General features: G+C 40.1%; 1 protein-coding gene across 4 annotated transcripts in view; it reads right to left on the reverse strand.

The window, feature by feature from the left end:
• The window catches only part of pcca (propionyl-CoA carboxylase subunit alpha), a 45,029-nt gene that overhangs the window by 8,928 nt on the left and 18,134 nt on the right, over window positions 1-17,967 (reverse strand). For 2 of the 4 annotated variants that reach the window (XR_010800392.1, XM_066661013.1), the window contains exons 8-23: window positions 17,635-17,671; window positions 17,051-17,129; window positions 15,656-15,758; window positions 15,360-15,454; window positions 14,913-15,063; window positions 14,158-14,301; window positions 13,879-13,953; window positions 11,821-11,889; window positions 11,632-11,707; window positions 10,934-11,147; window positions 9,459-9,561; window positions 7,975-8,073; window positions 6,813-6,866; window positions 4,012-4,152; window positions 2,520-2,597; window positions 2,175-2,253 (exon numbers count right to left, since the gene is read on the reverse strand). Coding sequence is in view for 3 of the 4 variants with exons in the window: in XM_066661013.1 (XP_066517110.1) it covers window positions 2,185-2,253; window positions 2,520-2,597; window positions 4,012-4,152; window positions 6,813-6,866; window positions 7,975-8,073; window positions 9,459-9,561; window positions 10,934-11,147; window positions 11,632-11,707; window positions 11,821-11,889; window positions 13,879-13,953; window positions 14,158-14,301; window positions 14,913-15,063; window positions 15,360-15,454; window positions 15,656-15,758; window positions 17,051-17,129; window positions 17,635-17,671 (1,587 nt within the window). In the remaining variant the exon portion in view is untranslated. Of the gene's footprint in view, window positions 1-485; window positions 2,254-2,519; window positions 2,598-4,011; window positions 4,153-6,812; window positions 6,867-7,974; window positions 8,074-9,458; window positions 9,562-10,933; window positions 11,148-11,631; window positions 11,708-11,820; window positions 11,890-13,878; window positions 13,954-14,157; window positions 14,302-14,912; window positions 15,064-15,359; window positions 15,455-15,655; window positions 15,759-17,050; window positions 17,130-17,634; window positions 17,672-17,967 lie in introns of those variants that run through there. The other 2 variants (XM_066661012.1, XM_066661011.1) reach the window with 2 other exon arrangements.

Raw genomic sequence — 17,967 nt, forward strand, 5'->3', positions numbered from 1 at the left:
CTTTCAGCTTAGCCTCGGTTCTCCTCCACAAGTCTGGATTCTGGGTTAACGTCCGCTGGTGTAATGTGGATCATGAACCGGTACCTCCAGACGCTGTGAGACACTGGGCTGGTTTTGTAGGTTTTTAGTCGTACTTGATGTCAGAGCACAGGACTTAAACACCCAGCTTTTGCACTTTCATAGGGGTCTTATTCTTCTATATGAGATTATGCCATAAATGAACAACAAACTGGAAATTCAGCCACTAATACATTTTGTCATTAAAATGCGTCTGTATTTTCTAGCAAATTGTTATCTAGAAAATAAAGTCTGAAACATAAACATCAGATAAACGAGGCCAGGTGTCAAAGTGCCTCACGGCTATGCTGAAAAACCCAAAAAGTTTCATTCAGATGCCACGCACGTCTTGGCAGATAAACTACATTTGGGCAAAAGGCTAATTTGGTTTTCTTGGACAAACTGTTCCTTCGGTTCTGAGAAACATCAGAGAAAACTTTCAGCTCTTTCCCAGGTGTTGTTTATTATTTATTACAAAATGATTTTTTAAAACATTTACAATCAGAACAGGGCTTCACAGTACATGGTGTAGTTCTGTGATTACGGCAAGAGAAAGAAGTTCAGTATCTGAGGTTTGATCCTCGGGTCCAGACTTCACCCAAAATCATCTTCATTCACATTTTTGAAGAAAACACACTGGAGTTCTGGAAATTTCTTGGACACGTCTTTTTCAACTTGAGATCATCCAAGCTTTGAGATCATAAGGTTACAATACTTTTGTGTACATGAGTTTATAGATCTCCACGTTTCTGCGACATCAAACTGTCTCAACCCTTTAAGAAATCATAAAAATGATCCTGTGATTAAATGAAATCATCGGTGATCAGCAGACGAAGTGAACCAGGTTCATTTCTTATAAAAATGTAAATCCTTTTACGAACAGTTAGTGAAGATCTGATGTGTAACATGAATACTTCCTACTGATTTTACCTTCTGCAAGTGACCACTGCAAACCAAGTTATAAGCTAGGCGTGGGCGTGGACACAGATGGACATCGGTCATTTTGGATGGAGTCACTACTTGTATCTTGTCATTTCAAACATAGTCTGACATTGCTGTAGAAAGCTGTAACAGTTCTAATGAAATGAGACGTCCACAACTCTGCAATGATAGGCCAACAGAAGGATAACAGACAAGTGCTTTTACGCTATGGGTAATTGAAAAAACTTTTTACAAGCCCCACCCACACACGCCGGGCAGTTACTGGGTGAGACTAGCTTTTACTGATTGTTGATAATATCTCATTCACCTCAAGGAAAAACTGTCCTTCACTTTTTGTCCCAATGCCTACATTCAGAGAGTGCTAAGTTAGCATTAGCATTGGGGCAGTTACTGATGTCTCCAGCCTGCTTCACTTGATGAGCTTTGTCACTGAGCTTTTTCAACTGGACAAAGGAATTATTGTAGATTTGTGGTTCTACAACATTCAGTTCAATGTGAACACCAAACAAAGTATAGTTTCTCATAAAAAAAAAACCCTGTTCAACTATGAAGCGGTTTGTGGGTGGAGTATGGATAAGTAAATTATGGAGAAGAACCTGCTGTAGTTGTGCATTTCCTAATGATAAGCCTTAATTCTCACTTTTCATTTGTGGTGTAAGTAGTCCTCATTCAAAGATCCAATAACAAAGAAAGAAATAATAGTTGCTGTTGTGACAAAGCATCATATCTCCGTTAAAAAAAACGTTATAGAGGAAAAAAAAGTTAACGGAACGTGTTTTAATCTCAAGTAACCTTTGAACACAAACTAGGTCTCCAATCATGATGAACTCATTATATATTGTAAAGAGCAGCGAGTGGTTTCAAAATTTATGAAGAAAAATACGATAAAAATGGAGACGCAAGGTTTTTTTCCTGATAGAAACGTAATGCTGGACTGGTCAGTTCTGTCTTTCCTCGACTAAACCATCCCCAGCAAAGGCACAGAAGTGACCTTCCTTTTAAATTTTCTTTGTTGATTCAGAAAGCCCCTGAAGATGCTTAACTTGACCTTCACCAGGAAGAAGAAAGACTGAAACACTGAAGAAAGGAAAGAAAAGTGATGGGGAGTGCTGGCTTCTAGTGTGTTTTTCTGCAAGTTAAATACCAGGGTAGACAGAATACAGTACTGCTCTCACTCTCTCTCCATTATTCCAACTCCACCAGAAGATCTCCCTCTCCCACCGTCTCACCGGGTTTACAGTGTACACTTTTAACCTGAGGAGAACACACACACACAGATGGGATACATTTTAGATTTAACAAAAAAAACATTGATGTGATAGATTACATTAGGAGAATCACACTGGAGGAACACAGTAAGGTCTGGGGAAGAAAACTCTATTTTGTTGTTTCTTTCCCTCAAATTCCTGCTTCCCTCTCCCTCTGAAGTGCTTCATGTTTTTTATGCCACAGTGATTAATTGAGAGAAGTGGAAGTGAGGAAGATGATGTAACAAATAATGTGTGTGTGAGAGATATCACCTTGGCGGTTTTTACAGCGGCCATACTGTTCTGCATCTTCATGGCCTCAATCACACAAATCTCCTGCCCCTCTGCCACCTACAACACATCATTAAACATCAAATAAACACACATCCTGTCACACACGGTTTGCTCTTTGACACAAAACCACCAAAAAGGCACCAATATCGGAATAATTACAAACAACAATAATATAATAAGCAATGGTTTCATGTTCGCATTCCTTCTCCAAATCTCTCTTCAAGGAGAGACCCAACATCAGTTTTAGAGTTCGTCCAGTGCCATGTTTGGCTCAAATCAGCACTAAATCAAGTTCATTTCGTCACTGTACTGTACTGTGTATAAAAACACATCTAGTTTGACTGGTGTGACTGAATATGGAATGTATGGGTGGGAGGATGGATGGAGTGTGTGTGTGTGTGAGAGAGGGTGGGGGGTTGTGTGTGTGTAGTGAGTGCAGCTTTGATGATTTTTGATGATTACTCTCCAGCAGAGAACTCCACAGGCCACACTCAATCAAATAAAGGCCAGCATTACATTTACCTCATCAATCAAGTTTCTACTGGCTGTGGATTAACAGAACTCTACTGTTCAGAGACTGGAAATATACACAGTGTGTGTGTGTGTGTGTATTTTACTTATGTATTAAATGGCTGTCACAATACAGTGCATCATGCTGAGCCAAGGCTCTAGAGTTGATGAGCACTAACAAAGTAAACAAGACCTATCATTGTACAGACTTAAATATATATATATATATATCAATGTAATTATTAATAAATTAAAAAAGAGGAGTAGGTGTTTCCATATCTACTGAGAACGTTGCATAAAATAATATCCATAAATATTCAACGCAAAACTGAAGAGATGAGAAAATGAAGTCTCCAATAAACTAAAATATTAAATACAACATGTAAAATGCCTTTTAATCTTGTGTGTGTGTGTATCTATGTGTGTGTGGGGGGGGGTGGATCAGCAAGAAACCTCTTAGCACATGTGCTGGCTGCCTTCGAGAGAGAGCAGTATTACTGGAAGAGCGCACACGCTGGCTGTAATACTGTAATGTTTTAAGTGGAGCCAGTGAGTCTGAGTCTAACGTGTGTATATACGACATATTTCCTCTCTGAATCAGCAATTTTTCAATCTACTTTGACTGACACACACACACACACACACACACACACACACACACACACACACACACACACACACACACAGAGAGAGAGAGAACATACATTATGAATACAAACAGCAAACACACACAACCATTACGTCAGAGGGAACCACTGCGAGTTAAACATCATTACGCTGATGGTGCACTTCACTGGAGAGCAGTAGAGATCATGGAGCTTAAGCTTTCACGTTCTATTAGTGGTGCTGTTCTAAAAGCTTCTGTGTCCAAACACATCCAGACTCCTCCTCTAATGGGTGAGTGATTCCTGTGCTGCAGAATGTATTGAGTGAACAGGTGTGATTTTGTGCTGTTTCTCACCATATCTCCAGCTTTGATGGACACAGCCACCACTGTCCCGGGCATCGGAGACCTCAGGATGCTGCTGGTGTCTTCAGGAATCTTCTCTGGCATGTGTTTACTGAGAGACGCTGCCAGTTCTGTCAGCACACGCACCTTAAACTGAACATAAAAAAAATAAAATATTATGTTACAAGACACAATGCATATTTTTTGTTATGAAACAGTCATTACAGTGACACCTAGAGGCCTGGGTGTGTAATAGATTCTGTACTAAATCTGTTCTAAGGATGGGGACCTTATGGAAAGATATGAGAATGAATGTGAGAGAGAGAGAGAGAGAGAGAGAGAGAGAGAGAGAGAGAGAGAGAGAGAAATATTTTGCCTGTGTATTTTTCTTCTCTGCCTCCAGAGGGCAGTGTGGCTCCCACCATAATAACACAAACATACACACCTCCTACTTATTTCCTCTTTCAGCCCATCTGAGAGATGAGACCCTTTTAACAAAGCTCAGTCTAATTCAATTAGTCCAGGCCTGGTCCTTCCCACAGAGAGAGAAAGTGGTTGAATGAAAAGCAGTCTCTCAGTCCCTCTCTCGGCCCACAGTTCTGAGTACAGCTGTTAATGGAGAAGCTTTAACTTATAACAGGCTGCACATGGCATTAACCCTAACCCTATCTACACTAACGACATAAGAGAGAGAGAGAGAGAGAGAGAGAGAGAGGGGGGGGGGGGGGCGGGAGAGAGAGAGGGGGGGGGGGGCGGGAGGGAGAGAGGCTGACAATGAAAGAACAGAGGTGAAAAAAATCAGAGAAACGATAATGAATAATAAATCAAAAAAAGCATGGCACTAACAGAACTGAGCTGACAGATGGAAGACAGAGACAAAAAGATAGACAGGAATAGACAGTGACGGATAGAGCCTGAGGTCCTAGCTCAAGAACAACAGTTAAAGGAACACTGGGTAAGGGTTGGCCTTTCTGCTCCTGCTCTCTCTCTGTTGTTGTAGAGTGTAATTCTCTTACTGAATACTCTCTAGTGTTGCTTTAAACCTCACACTTCTTTGAGAGTTGTCACAGCTTTTGAAGATTCAAGTGTTAATGGATGCCACTCAGTTGTGTGGGATTTAATAACCTTCTACATAATGTCATTCCCACAAATCTGTGGTCAATATGTAGCTGAGAGTCGGTGGTCAGAGGTCACAAAATGAACTTTCCCATTAATCACATCTCCTGGGAAGGATCTGAACAGTGGAAATGCCCACTTTCCAGGAATTTAGTTAAGGAAAACCTCACATTGTCCTGAACTACAGGTAGCAGGAGGTCCCAGGGCTCTAATGACCCCCCAATGACCACTTTGTCACAGTAACTGGAGCACAGCCCTCAGACAGAAGCTGTTTTCCGAACATACACTTGATCCCACATCTTTAACCTCGCCCTACACTGTCAGATGATTTGTCACAGTGGGTGTATCTTTTGCTGTCATTGTGGTACCCTCATGGGTACATAATTGTACCTTAATTTATTATAATTGTAGATTTTAAAATTGTGTTGGTTTCAGCTCCAGGACTTTTATTATGTCATTTTATATGACACTATTCTATAATGAAATATTACAAACATTTCTCTCTTCTTCTGGAGAAGATAATGTAATGTACCTTTAAGGAACAAAACTGGACTTTTAAACACTGTTGCACCTTTAAAAGTACATTTAAACAGTTTGTACCTTTAGTGATCAATAAATGTACCTCTACCATACCTTTATTTCCTAAGTGTGCGCTGCACTGCTCAGTGGGAAAAGGATATTCATCAACCATGAACTTGTGATGTATCAGAAAATACCCTCTCTTTATCTTGTTTTGTCTCTAATCAGTGGATAAGCATCCATAAATTCATACAATGGTCAGAGTGGGCCCCGTGGGGGGAAATGGGTGAAACCCCAAAAACCATTAAGGACTCAGCAGGCTCCCTCCGTCTCACAGGGGCTAGCAGCCTCAGCTCTAGTGACCTGAAGCACAGAATAGCCGGAAACCACTCCTGAGGCAGCCCTAAGCACGTCGACTCGAGAGCCACTAATAGCTATCAGCGTGTTTGAAGCGTGGGCATCATGCTGAGACGCGCGTGGATCCTCCATCCTCTTCCTGTGCAGTGTTTTTAGCACTGCTTGTTTGCTTGTGCTTTAGGTGGGTTCAAATGTTGTGGGTGAGAACGAGGCCACATGGGTAACCAGAAAGTGATTTGTGGAGGTAAAACGGTCATCTGGACTGTGTGAAAACATGCCGTTCTTGAGTGAATGAGGGATATGTTTTCTCATGTACCCCATGCAGAGTGCACCATTGGTATTGTTTTACTCACCGGGGCATGTATCCTGCCCTCATAAACACAGACAGACTGTAGGTGTCCATGAGTGAAAACTCAGAGTCAAGTCTCATGTCCAAGGATATAGTTCAAGTCAAGTCCTAAGTCTCTGAGGCACTAGGCTGAGTGAAGTCTTAAAAAGCCAAAGATATTCTTAATGCGTCAGTCTGCCCAGAGACGTCCAGGACAATACATCATTTCAAACAGTAAACACTCAGGGCAGCCACAGGAGAAACCAAGCTGCTGCTGATAGAAAACTTAATCAAACCCACACAGTCTGACAGGTCTTTGTCTCCTGAGTTATTATTTATGAACAGCAGACTCCTGAAGGACCTCTGAAGGACAAGGAGTAGTATGAATAGCCCTCAGTTTATATTTGATATTCCCATACTTGGGCTGAAGCAGTAAGGCAGATTTGGGGTGAATCAAGGTCAGGTTATGGTTAAATGATGAGGCTGAACTTACCGAAGTGCCCAGATACTGCAGAGTGATTTCCCCAGAAGAGTTACGGGACAGACACTGAGACATAAGAAGAACAAGCAGCTAGTTACAAAACTGTGATTTTAAATTATTGTACTGCAGGTGCTGGCAATATGGCATTATTTATATTACTAGGATTAGGCTGCAGCAAAATGTTCTGAGCATAGCATGAACATTGCCAGTACTTCAAGGTGAGGTTCATGATTCAAAATACACTTTTTAATGAAATTCAGAGGATATATTTCTTCACCATTTGCTAGCTGGACCCCAGTATATACCCGGTCTATAGGTGGGTACTATTGACTAATTAATGCCATTTCAGATTACTTAAGGTGGAACTGACTACATTCGGGAGATCACTAACAGCATTAAAGTAAACATAGACCGTAAGTGCTACAAATCAAAACAACTCTATTTACAAATTAGTTTCTGTGGTAATTCACACAAACAACTTAATATACGCTGGGCTTCTGAATGTAAACAAACCAGAGAGAACAGCAGTTGCCCAGAGTCAGTTTATAGCACAGACAAGAGGTTTAAGAGATCATGTTCACTTTAATCAAACAGGCACTGGATGTTAAAAGGGTAGTTTCCACATGTAAAGAAAAGACGTTTCGTGCGACTCTAGCTGCCCCTTCTAACACTGGAAAAACTCATCAGCAACCCCGTTGCCTATTATCAAGCCTGGGCAAGAATTTCCACACTCCTCCACTGCTAACATTGCTCACATTTTAATGTTCAGGACACGAGCACGGTTAAATCAACAAACTGTGGCTTTGTGTTTTGAATAAAGACGCTTTTCCACAGCACAATGGGTTTCATGATAGTCAAATTAACCTGACTTTTGGGGTCAAACATGCTCAGGAATGGTACAAACTACAGCCCAAAATACTGGATTCAGACGAGTATAAAATGCCCACAGCATTTAAGTATAAAGATTCTGATTCAATTTCAGCCACTACTGCTCTTACTACAGGTGAGAGCATGCTTATCTGGGTTGTCTTGTTTACAGCTGTAATAGATGGCTGTGGTTGCCTGAGAATTATGTTAAATATTATTTCCCAAAAGGTTAATTATAGTGTGCGCTACCTGTCCTTATCTTGCAGCCCTTTTATACCTTGAATCGTGAGAGTGCATGCTCGCTCACCTGCAGAACTCTGTGGTTTCCGTTAATGGTGAGGGGCAAAAGTGCAGAAGCTAGGTTCCACTCTCCAGACACCACCACCTTCTCCCCATCAATCTCCACCTAAATAAATACAAACAGAAACACACAGGGAGAAAGGGGTCAGCACATGACAGAAAAATGAAATTCAGTATCAATCTGTCATCAGTGGCAAGAATGTGTGTTACTAAGTATTCTCACAGGTGCTTCATTCTGTGAGTGTGTGAGAACGAGAGAGAGACAGAGAGAAAACAGAGGAATGACAGACATCTGGTGTAAGTAGCTGTAGCAGTCCACCTGATGCCTTTAAGGAAAACCAAAACTGGGGTTTAAACCCAATCCCGGCCCATCTGTACCACACACACACACATCAAAAACTCTTTCAACCTCAGAGCCACTTGTGTAAACAGCAATACAGACCACTGCCTGTCAGTGAGCATCTAAAGCTTCCAGGACCCCCAACCCCTAGGACCTCAAAGAGGGCAGGGGTCTATTTCTGAAGAGGCTTCCTGGGGCAAAAAACACAGCTTGTCTGCATCAAACGTCTCAGAGAAACGGGCAGATAGAACACCAGCTCCTCCTGATCTTATAATACCATTCAGACGTTTGGAATAACCACTCAGAGTCAACAGTCTTGTGTTTGGAGAAGCAGTTAAAAAGGCAACACAAGTACAAAATCAAACTTTGGAATCTCCAGAGAAAAGTCTGGAAATATTAATTGAGTCTTCAATTGTTTCTTTGGCCAAATCACAATTCCAAAGTTCAGAACACCATTCAGATGTTTGGAATTAATGCTTTTATATGAAAATGAATGGAGGATTCTTATAAATGCACAAACTCATTCTGACATTCTAGTCCTTTGCAACTTACACTAGTCCTATACTTTAACAACTGTACACTTTTAGCAAAGCATAAAAACAAATAAATAAAAGACTGCACATGCCCAGACTGATGAAGAGAGTTGTAGACTCATTTCAAATATACATATACATTTTTTAAATTTTGCTGGATGCTTATTTCTGATGGCTGTAACAACAGAGGTGCAAGCCACACCTGTGAGAAACGACAGAGCTCTACAGAAAACAGACCTTTCAAATGGTTTTAATTCTGCTGCTGATCTGAGATCAGTGTTGGCCTTTAAACCTTCTTTAATTTGATTACATGGGCAATGGGGAGCTGGTCCCAAATCATACGAGAAACCCCGAGGGCCTATACATCCCTCAGTGGCATTCCACAGGTGTGCAACAGACAGGAACCGAGGGACAGCAGAGAAAATATTCACTTACACAGTGAATATTTTTGAAATATTGTGTAAATCAATAACAATATGGAAACATTAATAAGGTGAGCAATGAACTTGTAAAGAAAATTTAGTTATTTTCCTGGATCAATTGACACATTGGTGGGGTTGGACTCATATTTAAAAATCCTGTAGGTGATAAAAGTCTGAATTGTTAAGGGTCACTCACTGTGTAGTTACTTCCAGAGCGGGACACACCCAGCCTGTGAACTCCTTTATCCAGCTCCACGCACAACTCCCATCGTCTCGGCTCCAGAGGAACACTAGCCACCCTGGAGGGGAAAAAACAAAACAAAACAAAACATCCACAAATCACATACAAAACAAAGAACATCCACACTAGTGGAAAACAATTAAGTACACTGAGAAAATACATATTACCCATGGGCACTAGTGCTCTAAGCTTTAGATCCACTGTTCTCAATTATAATAAAACCAATTCACTTGCTGATGGATATATTTAAATAATTATAATAGGTACTTTCCAATTAGTATGTTTTGGTCACAGTGGATTGCCAGAGCCCTCAGTAGATTATCTACAGACGTTCAAACTTTAAATACCTACTTACTTTTTTTAAATAACAACTAATCAACTGATATATTTTTATCTGCAGATTCATCCTCTGTTCTGATTTACTGCCCTCAGCTTTTGTGCTGAGGTCTTTGTTCAAGGAGGCCACCCCTGTGAGATACAGTGCAAGTCGACATGTACCCATCCTCCAGTACAAGTGAGGCCTGTGCCAGTCATCATCAGGATGTAGAATAACTGGCTCATTCATTTCCATACCGTGACATGTCATCAAACTGTGGCCTATACCAGATCTGAACCTCCTGTTTTATCTTCTGATAAAAAACTCATAAGGTGTGGCTACTCTTTAAACAATCACAGATTAACAGCATTAACAGATGGAGGAGGGTGGAGATTTCACTTGTTTATCTCAATAACAAAAGTGACATGCAAAAGCAGTTTCAAAAACACTGTTTCTCTCCTGACTAATCCTTCCTCCACAACTTCCTGCTTAAAGAACTGCATTCCTGCTGATTCTGGACACATGTGGCTCTACAACACTGATTCTCTCTCTCTCTCTCTCTCTCTCACACACAGATTGATTGACAGCTCCTCTGTTACCAGAGCTAGAGAAAATCAATTAGTAGGAAGAGAGTTCTCCACTATGGTGGGCTGAATTCACTACAAAGAACACACACACACACCCTTAGAAAACTAGCAAAAAGAAAGTGAGGAAACCAAAGGGAGATGAGTAAAGATGCTTGAACAGATGGCTTGTTTGGAACCTTTGGCCCATGTGTTACTTTTACATGTTGTGCACTTTTACTACTGCCTTGGCATTTTGTGATTTTAGAATAAAACACGACTGCTCTTCATTAACTTATTGGACTATATGTTCTATTGTCAGCTGCATGTAAATAAACATTTGCTAGATTTTGAGTAAAGAAATTTACTAAAACCTTTACTTCTTCTGAAGTTATAGCCTAGACTCTCTAGTTTTTATTTACTGAGAGCCACAGCAGCCATTCTGCAGTTTCATCAGGCTCATCACTTGCTCTCCACAGGATCTGATCCTCTAGGCTCTTGCCCACTGTAGTTGACTTTACAGGAGTAAGGAGTTGTTCTCCTTCACTGACCTTTGTTGTCCCACAAACTTCTGAGATCGGAGCTGAACGGCCACGTAGAGCGAAGCCGCCGCTGCCAGGAGCTCCCGCCGCTCCCCTTCTACAAAGATGTGACCTTTGAACCCTTCAGGGTAAACCTCGGGGAGGAAGTTAGTGCTGATGTCACCAGAGATGAAACGAGGGTGAACGATGATCTCTCTCAGAAGAGGAATGTTATGGGTGACACCTGACATAGAGGAAAAGAGAGAGAGATACATGCGACATACACACGACCAAATGTGGTTGCAGGTAAATCATGGATCCCTAACTGATGTCAGAGTCATCCGTAACTGGAACCTCACGAGAGAATAACTGTGCTCTTTCTCTGTGTGTGAGATAGGCCTACACCTCCCCCATGACTCAGCATGATGCTAGTCTGTGCAGACGTCTGTTAGTTGACTTAACAGATTTGGCTGTTTAGTGTGGAGTTCCAATGTCCTTGCAATTGTGGTAGCAACTCTGAAGATGCAGCAGTAGCTAAATTTGTGTTTCCGGAAGTTAATGCCACTCTACACCCTTTCAAATTTTTTGTAGGCAAAACTATAAAGCACTTTTTTAAAACTTCAGATATGTCACTTCATGCTACCAGCCCCAAAACACGTTGATTAGTGTACGCTTCCTGCTTCTATACACACATGTAACTTTGAAAATATGTATGAGTCCACCATTACCTCTAATTACATAGTTGTCCAGAGCATCTTCCATTTTTTTCAGTGCCTCAGCTCGTGTGGCCCCATAGGTCACCAACTGTATCAGACAATAATTTACTGATTAATCATCTCATCCACCAAACAAAGTCCTCAAGAGAGGTAGATTTATGGCCTCCACTCTCAAAACAACTATGTATCATTTCTGCTTACTTTAGAGATCATGGGGTCATAGTAGATGCTGATGTCACTTCCCTCTTGAATGCCACTGTCCACTCTCACCTGCAGAAGAAACAAATTAGATCACATTCAATTCATTTTTCTTAGTATTTTGTTTTTTCTTGCTATTTCTGTTCTACACTCGTTTCTCTAAAAAAAGAAACCAAAAAAGCTCAAACGTTTCAACACAATGGATCGTCACATTCAGTCAGGCCAATAACACCAACACCAACGTTCACTCTAGAGAAAGTCAGCATAATCCATATTCGCCATGTTATAGTTTGACTGTCTGTATGCCGGCCTCATCTCTGAGACATCACTTGTAATCTCCACACTCCAGTTGACCAATAACATTAAAAAAAGTAGAATAAAGTCATGAAAAGTGGGTCAGCATGATGCAACACCAAATCAAAGGCAACAGAGAAGCAAAAGGATGAGGGATCAGTTTAATTTCACTTTTCCATCAAAGTTCAGTTTGAGTTCAGCCAATGACCTGAATTTCAACTCAGTCGTCACTGTGTGACAGATTATTTAACAGATTTTTAAAAATAACCTAATCTTTTACTTTAATTATAACTTAACTGGACTGACCGAATTAATCTAAAATCATATTACAACACTGTGAGCAGACGTGTCAGATGTGCTTTACGTTATTTTCCTCCCAGAGACAGTTTTAGATAGAAAACCAACCTTTACCAACTCATTGTTTTTCTTTAGAATTTAAATGACTGTTGCTGTGCCTTTAAGAATGGATTATGTAAATGAGCTCAGTTTTGACTGGCTAATGTATAAATGCATATATGTAAAGGAGTTGTTTATTTGTGACCAGGCAGAAGCTACGTTTCCATATTTGGAGAGTGAGCACCACACTATGAGCTTTTTAATAAACATAGAGCAAATGTGTGTGTATTTAAAACCATTCATCTGTAAATGTTTCTGGGATACTGATGTTTTAAAAGCAAGTGAGGCCTTAAAAACCTGACTACTGATACCTGAAATTCTCAGTTACACCATGTACTGTGCCAATGACTGAAGATACTAAGTAAGTAGGAAGTGATCAGCGTGAATTCCTTCAGGTTTTTCACATTACGTTATGGGGTCCCCTAATATTAAGGATATGTTTTTGTTTCTATTTTAGTTTAATAACAAAAGCAACAAAGAGAAAATAAAGACAATAGTAGGTTTTAAAGTTGCTCTATTCTGGGTAAGGAAGAAACATGCATCCATAATAAGCCTCTACTTTAAATGGCCAGGAAAACACTATTATAACTGGTGGTACAATGTTGTGATCTATTGATCCTGGATATAAACGGCAGAGGATGAGTGTAAATATCCTTAAATATGTTTGCTTTCTTTACAAAGATGAAAAGCTTCACTATAATAGGATCACCATTTTACTTCCTCTTCCTGTTTTACTGCTGACATCTTTCCCTTTGTCAGAAGCATCTGTCTCACACACAGTCAAAACAAACATTCTGATACTTAAGAAACACTAATACGGTGTATTTGTTTTTAAAGGTATATGCACACATGATCACACGATGGCCTTCGCTATAGGATCTATTTTATGTTTATTCTTGCGGCAGGAAAGCTGTAAAAAAAAGAAACAGCACCCCGCCCCACCCCCACCAACACTACTTCAAAGCACATCTGAGAACCCAGTGTCCTGATAAAACACACCAGCTCAGGACACAACACACACACACACTCAGAAGTTTAAAATCACTTTGAAACAATGCTGCTGATATTATTACAATAACTAGGCTGCATATGACTAGAACATTATGCTATTACTAAATAAAATTATGGGTTAAATATTATTGGAAAACAATCATTAAATGAAACTTTGCATGTGTCCAGAAAGATGAACAAAGCTGTAGATGATCTTAGCTATGGTTCACTTTAAAATAAATATATATTATTTAAAAAAAAAAAACACATTTAAAAGATTAACGCTTTGAATACTAAAGAAAAAACTGGACTTGTGGTAAAAGGTAAAAGCTACCAGTAACCCATTTAATACATGCTTTTTCCCTTTCCCTGATTACTCACTCCAGGCAGGTGTACAGGTTCTTCATACTGAGAGAGGCGACCAATGGAGGGAAGACCAAATGACTTGTAGGGGTCCTGAGAAAGCAAAAGAATAAAGAAAGAGAGAAGAATATAAATAAAAACACAACACGAGAGAGAAGAAACACTATGCCACCAATAAATTACAAAACGCAACAGTAAAGTGCTTAACTTTCCTTACGTAAATCAACTGTGTTCTCTAATATGACAGAACACCAACAGATACCTTTGGGATGACCCAAGGTGCATTTATTTGTTTACCTCAGCATATACTCTGCTCTCTATAGCCCACCCATTGATGGGAATGTCTTCCTGCTTGTACTGGAGGTGGTAACCCTTGGCAACGCGGATCATCTGCTGCACCAGGTCCAGCCCTGTGATACACTCTGTGATAGGGTGCTCCACCTGAGAGAGAACACACACACACACATATATATATATAGACAATATGGACTAGTATTATTTATTTTTTTTATTTTTTTGGGGGGGGGGTGTTACCAGTTTTAAGTTTGAAAACTAAGTTTGAAAATCTCAGAATAGTTTTTGTAATAATCTGTGATGTTCAAACTAAAATACAAATAGTAGAACTTAAATTTAATACATTTATTTCTCCTAAGGGGGGGGGGGGGGGGGGGTAGAAACACGCTACAGTGCCATTGAGCAGGAAGTTTTGAATGTGGAACAGCTCACAGATGTTCTAGAAATTCTCAGTGCAAAGAAACACCAGCATTGTTTCAGCTTGGCTTTTTTCCTCATGCTTCCCCAACATTCCGGGGAAACTTCCGCCCATGGTCGTGAGGTAATTGTGGGTGGGGCAGGTCCAGATATATTCACTGACATCACAAAACGTCATTTTGCACAAAACGATGCCCAGAGATTTCTTTCACAGGTTACTCATTAAAAAGACAATAAAATCATCAGCAAACTATGAAAAAAACAAGTTGCTACATTTCAAACAGCCTTTGTAAGCACGCAGGAACACACATGTTTACAAATACACACACACAGTCACAGACCTGTAAGCGGGTATTCATCTCCAGAAAGTAGAAATTTTTCTTGGAGTCGACAAGAAACTCGACAGTTCCAGCTGAGGAATATTTAACAGCTTTAGCCAACGACACGGCCTGTTCTCCCATTGCTCGCCGAGTCTGAGGATCTAAAAACATGCTGAACACATGGATAAACAAATTATAAATCTGTCAAACTAAACAAACAATCAAATAAGTTCTGCAATAATACTAAGGTCATTAAAGGTTCAATGCCAGCCTTTTTGTGCTCTTATATACAATGCATTCGTTTTCAAACCCTTTCACTTTTTTAAACATTTGATGTTGCTGCCTTGTGCTGATTTAATTTTTTCTTTATAATAAATGAGCAAGCATTTCTAAAATTCTGTTTTCACTTTCTCATTATCGGGTATTGAGTGCCGACATGTGGAAAACATGAAGAAAAAAGACACACACCTTGGTGCCTCCTCCACCACCTTTTGGTTTCGTCTCTGGATGGAACACTCCCTCTCGTTCAGCCACAGAGCATTTCCATGTTTATCAGCTAAAACCTAAACATACAAAACCACTTAAAAATTAATGTAACACACTGCAAAATTAATTCCCATAATGCAACTCCTGGTCCTGCTACAAGCTGTAATCCCAAGAAGAACACAAAACTGTAGAGTACAACAATGTTTCAGTGTTGCTTTACTATAACTTATAAACCTTTTGGTTTAATTACATTGTGTAGTTGAGTATAAGTGGATCACCTGGATCTCTATGTGTCTGGGGTTGTCAATGTATTTCTCAATAAGCAGCCGATCATCCCCGAAACTGGACGCTGCCTCCTGGGAGGAGAAACGAAAGCCTTCCCTAAAGGGACAAAACAAAACTTTGCAAGTAGTTCAATCAAATGTGCATCATTTTCAACATGTGGAATCTGGCACTGTATTTAATAGCTTGGAATCAGTGCAGAGGTCACACACACAAGCCTTTTTGACCTTACATAGCAGTTTTTTGAGGTTATAGATAGAATTCCTGAGTAAGAGTTCAGTGCTGTGTAATGGGTGCAGATAATATATTTTTATGTGCATATGTGAACTGTGTTTATGATTGATTTTAGTACTGTAAGAAGGTATTAATGGTGGCTAAACATTTAAAAAACAAAACATGTTTGTGCTTAACAACTACAGTAGTGTAACATGGTTCCATTTGGTGTCTGTTTACTTTCTTTTAGCATGAAGTGGTAGCAATAATGAATTTAGTTTAATAACTGTATTGACGCAAAAAGGAACACTAACACCATTACACAATGATGCAGAGGGAAAAAGACGACAACAAATGGAGCACTGAGTGCATGAGCGCTCTCAGGACCATCTGTGCGTTCCGATTTGTCAGTCCCTCAAAGGGCCTGCTCTGATCGGTCAGTTTGGAGTGGAGCTTGTAAAGTGAAGTGTGGGGGAATTGTTGACATGGTGTCAATAACAAAGCTTCGCTCTTATCAGATAAAATCTCTTTCGTCTGCTCCTGCTCCAACACTTTCTTGGCTCAATTTGTGATGAAACCAATTACATCTCAAACAAAGGCACCACTTCACAGCTGAGATAAGGACAGCAATTAGAAGCAGCCTCTTTCACTGAGCATTTATCTACAAGAAAGAGACCAGAGATACACAATCTGATTAGAGATCAAAGGGATACTGTGAAAAATATCTCCATTTTTTTTTTTTTATTATTACTATACTTTTTAGTCTACCCCATTTTCTCTCCGATTTAGTCACAGCCAATTCTACCCATTAGCTGAGACACCTTCTAACACAATGTCACCAACACAGAAGGATGGGCTGAATAATAGGGACAAGCACCAGCACATGTCAAAAAAACGAGTGCAGCCAACTTCCATTTCTTTTCAAACTACTGTGAACACACAGAGTTGGGGCTGTGTTCACTGGTATAGCAGATCTGAATGTGTAGTAGGTCCAATGGCTAACTAGCCACCCCACTCAGTAAGAGAAAGGCCAAGGGATATCTCCATAACTTAAAAACTAGTCTCCCTCATTCTGTGCCATTTTGGTTATACAAGTGTTTGTCCCAAAAGCAACAATATACAACTAAAACGTCTTTTAAAACATTCTAACAACAAAGATACACAAACACACATCTCACCTGGTCTCCTCGTCATTCCAGGCGATCCTCATGCCTTTCCCTCCACCACCAGCTGAAGCTTTAATCATAACTGGGTATCCTGTAATAGACAGACATTGAATATTAATTTCAATGTTTATGTCTGATTCTAGGGCGCACTGTATCAGGATCGTACAGATACCAGCACACAGCAGCTGCATATGAGCCTAACTTGAGCCTGTTCAAAGCCAAGTGTCACCTAGGGGGGTATAAATTTCCCCGGAATTGAGCTGTGGAGCAGTGGAACTGTGTTCTCTGGAGCGATGATGGAGATCCTTCCAGTATTGTTAGGAATGAGTTGGTGCTTGTGATCTACAATTAATCATCCAAGATCTGTACCTGAACTCACTTATGTTTCTATGACTGAAGGCAATCAAATCCCCACAACAATATTCCATCTAGTGAAGCCTTCTTAGAAGACTACTGTCTGTGGCTACAGGGACAATCCCCTGTTGATCACATCTGCTTCCAGAAGAAACACTGAATACCACTTGTAGTAAAGCAGGACAACACTGAACAGTTACAACGGCGGTGGATTTGATTTCAGCAGATTTACTGTAACTCACCGATTTGTTGTGCAATCTTCACAGCATCATCTGCATCCTACAAATACATAACAACACCAAACAGTTTATCATTACAACAGCAACATATACAAATGTCCACATGTGTGTAAACAGTCTGAAAGATTCAAATTCAGCTATAATTCAGCGACTGAGGTTTCACAGAAAATTCAATAAATTCTGTTCTCCACCTCCACCATGTTTTGATATGAAGGAACAAACTGACTTCAGATATGTTAGAAAGGGGAAAAAAGACAATCCAAGAAAGAAAAAGAAAAAACACTGAAAGAAACACAAAGAGGAAAGAATAAAAAATATTTTCTGAAGATTAAAGGA

The sequence above is a fragment of the Hoplias malabaricus genome, chromosome 2 (genome assembly GCF_029633855.1).
Source record: "Hoplias malabaricus isolate fHopMal1 chromosome 2, fHopMal1.hap1, whole genome shotgun sequence".
In the NCBI taxonomy this organism is placed as follows: domain Eukaryota; kingdom Metazoa; phylum Chordata; class Actinopteri; order Characiformes; family Erythrinidae; genus Hoplias; species Hoplias malabaricus.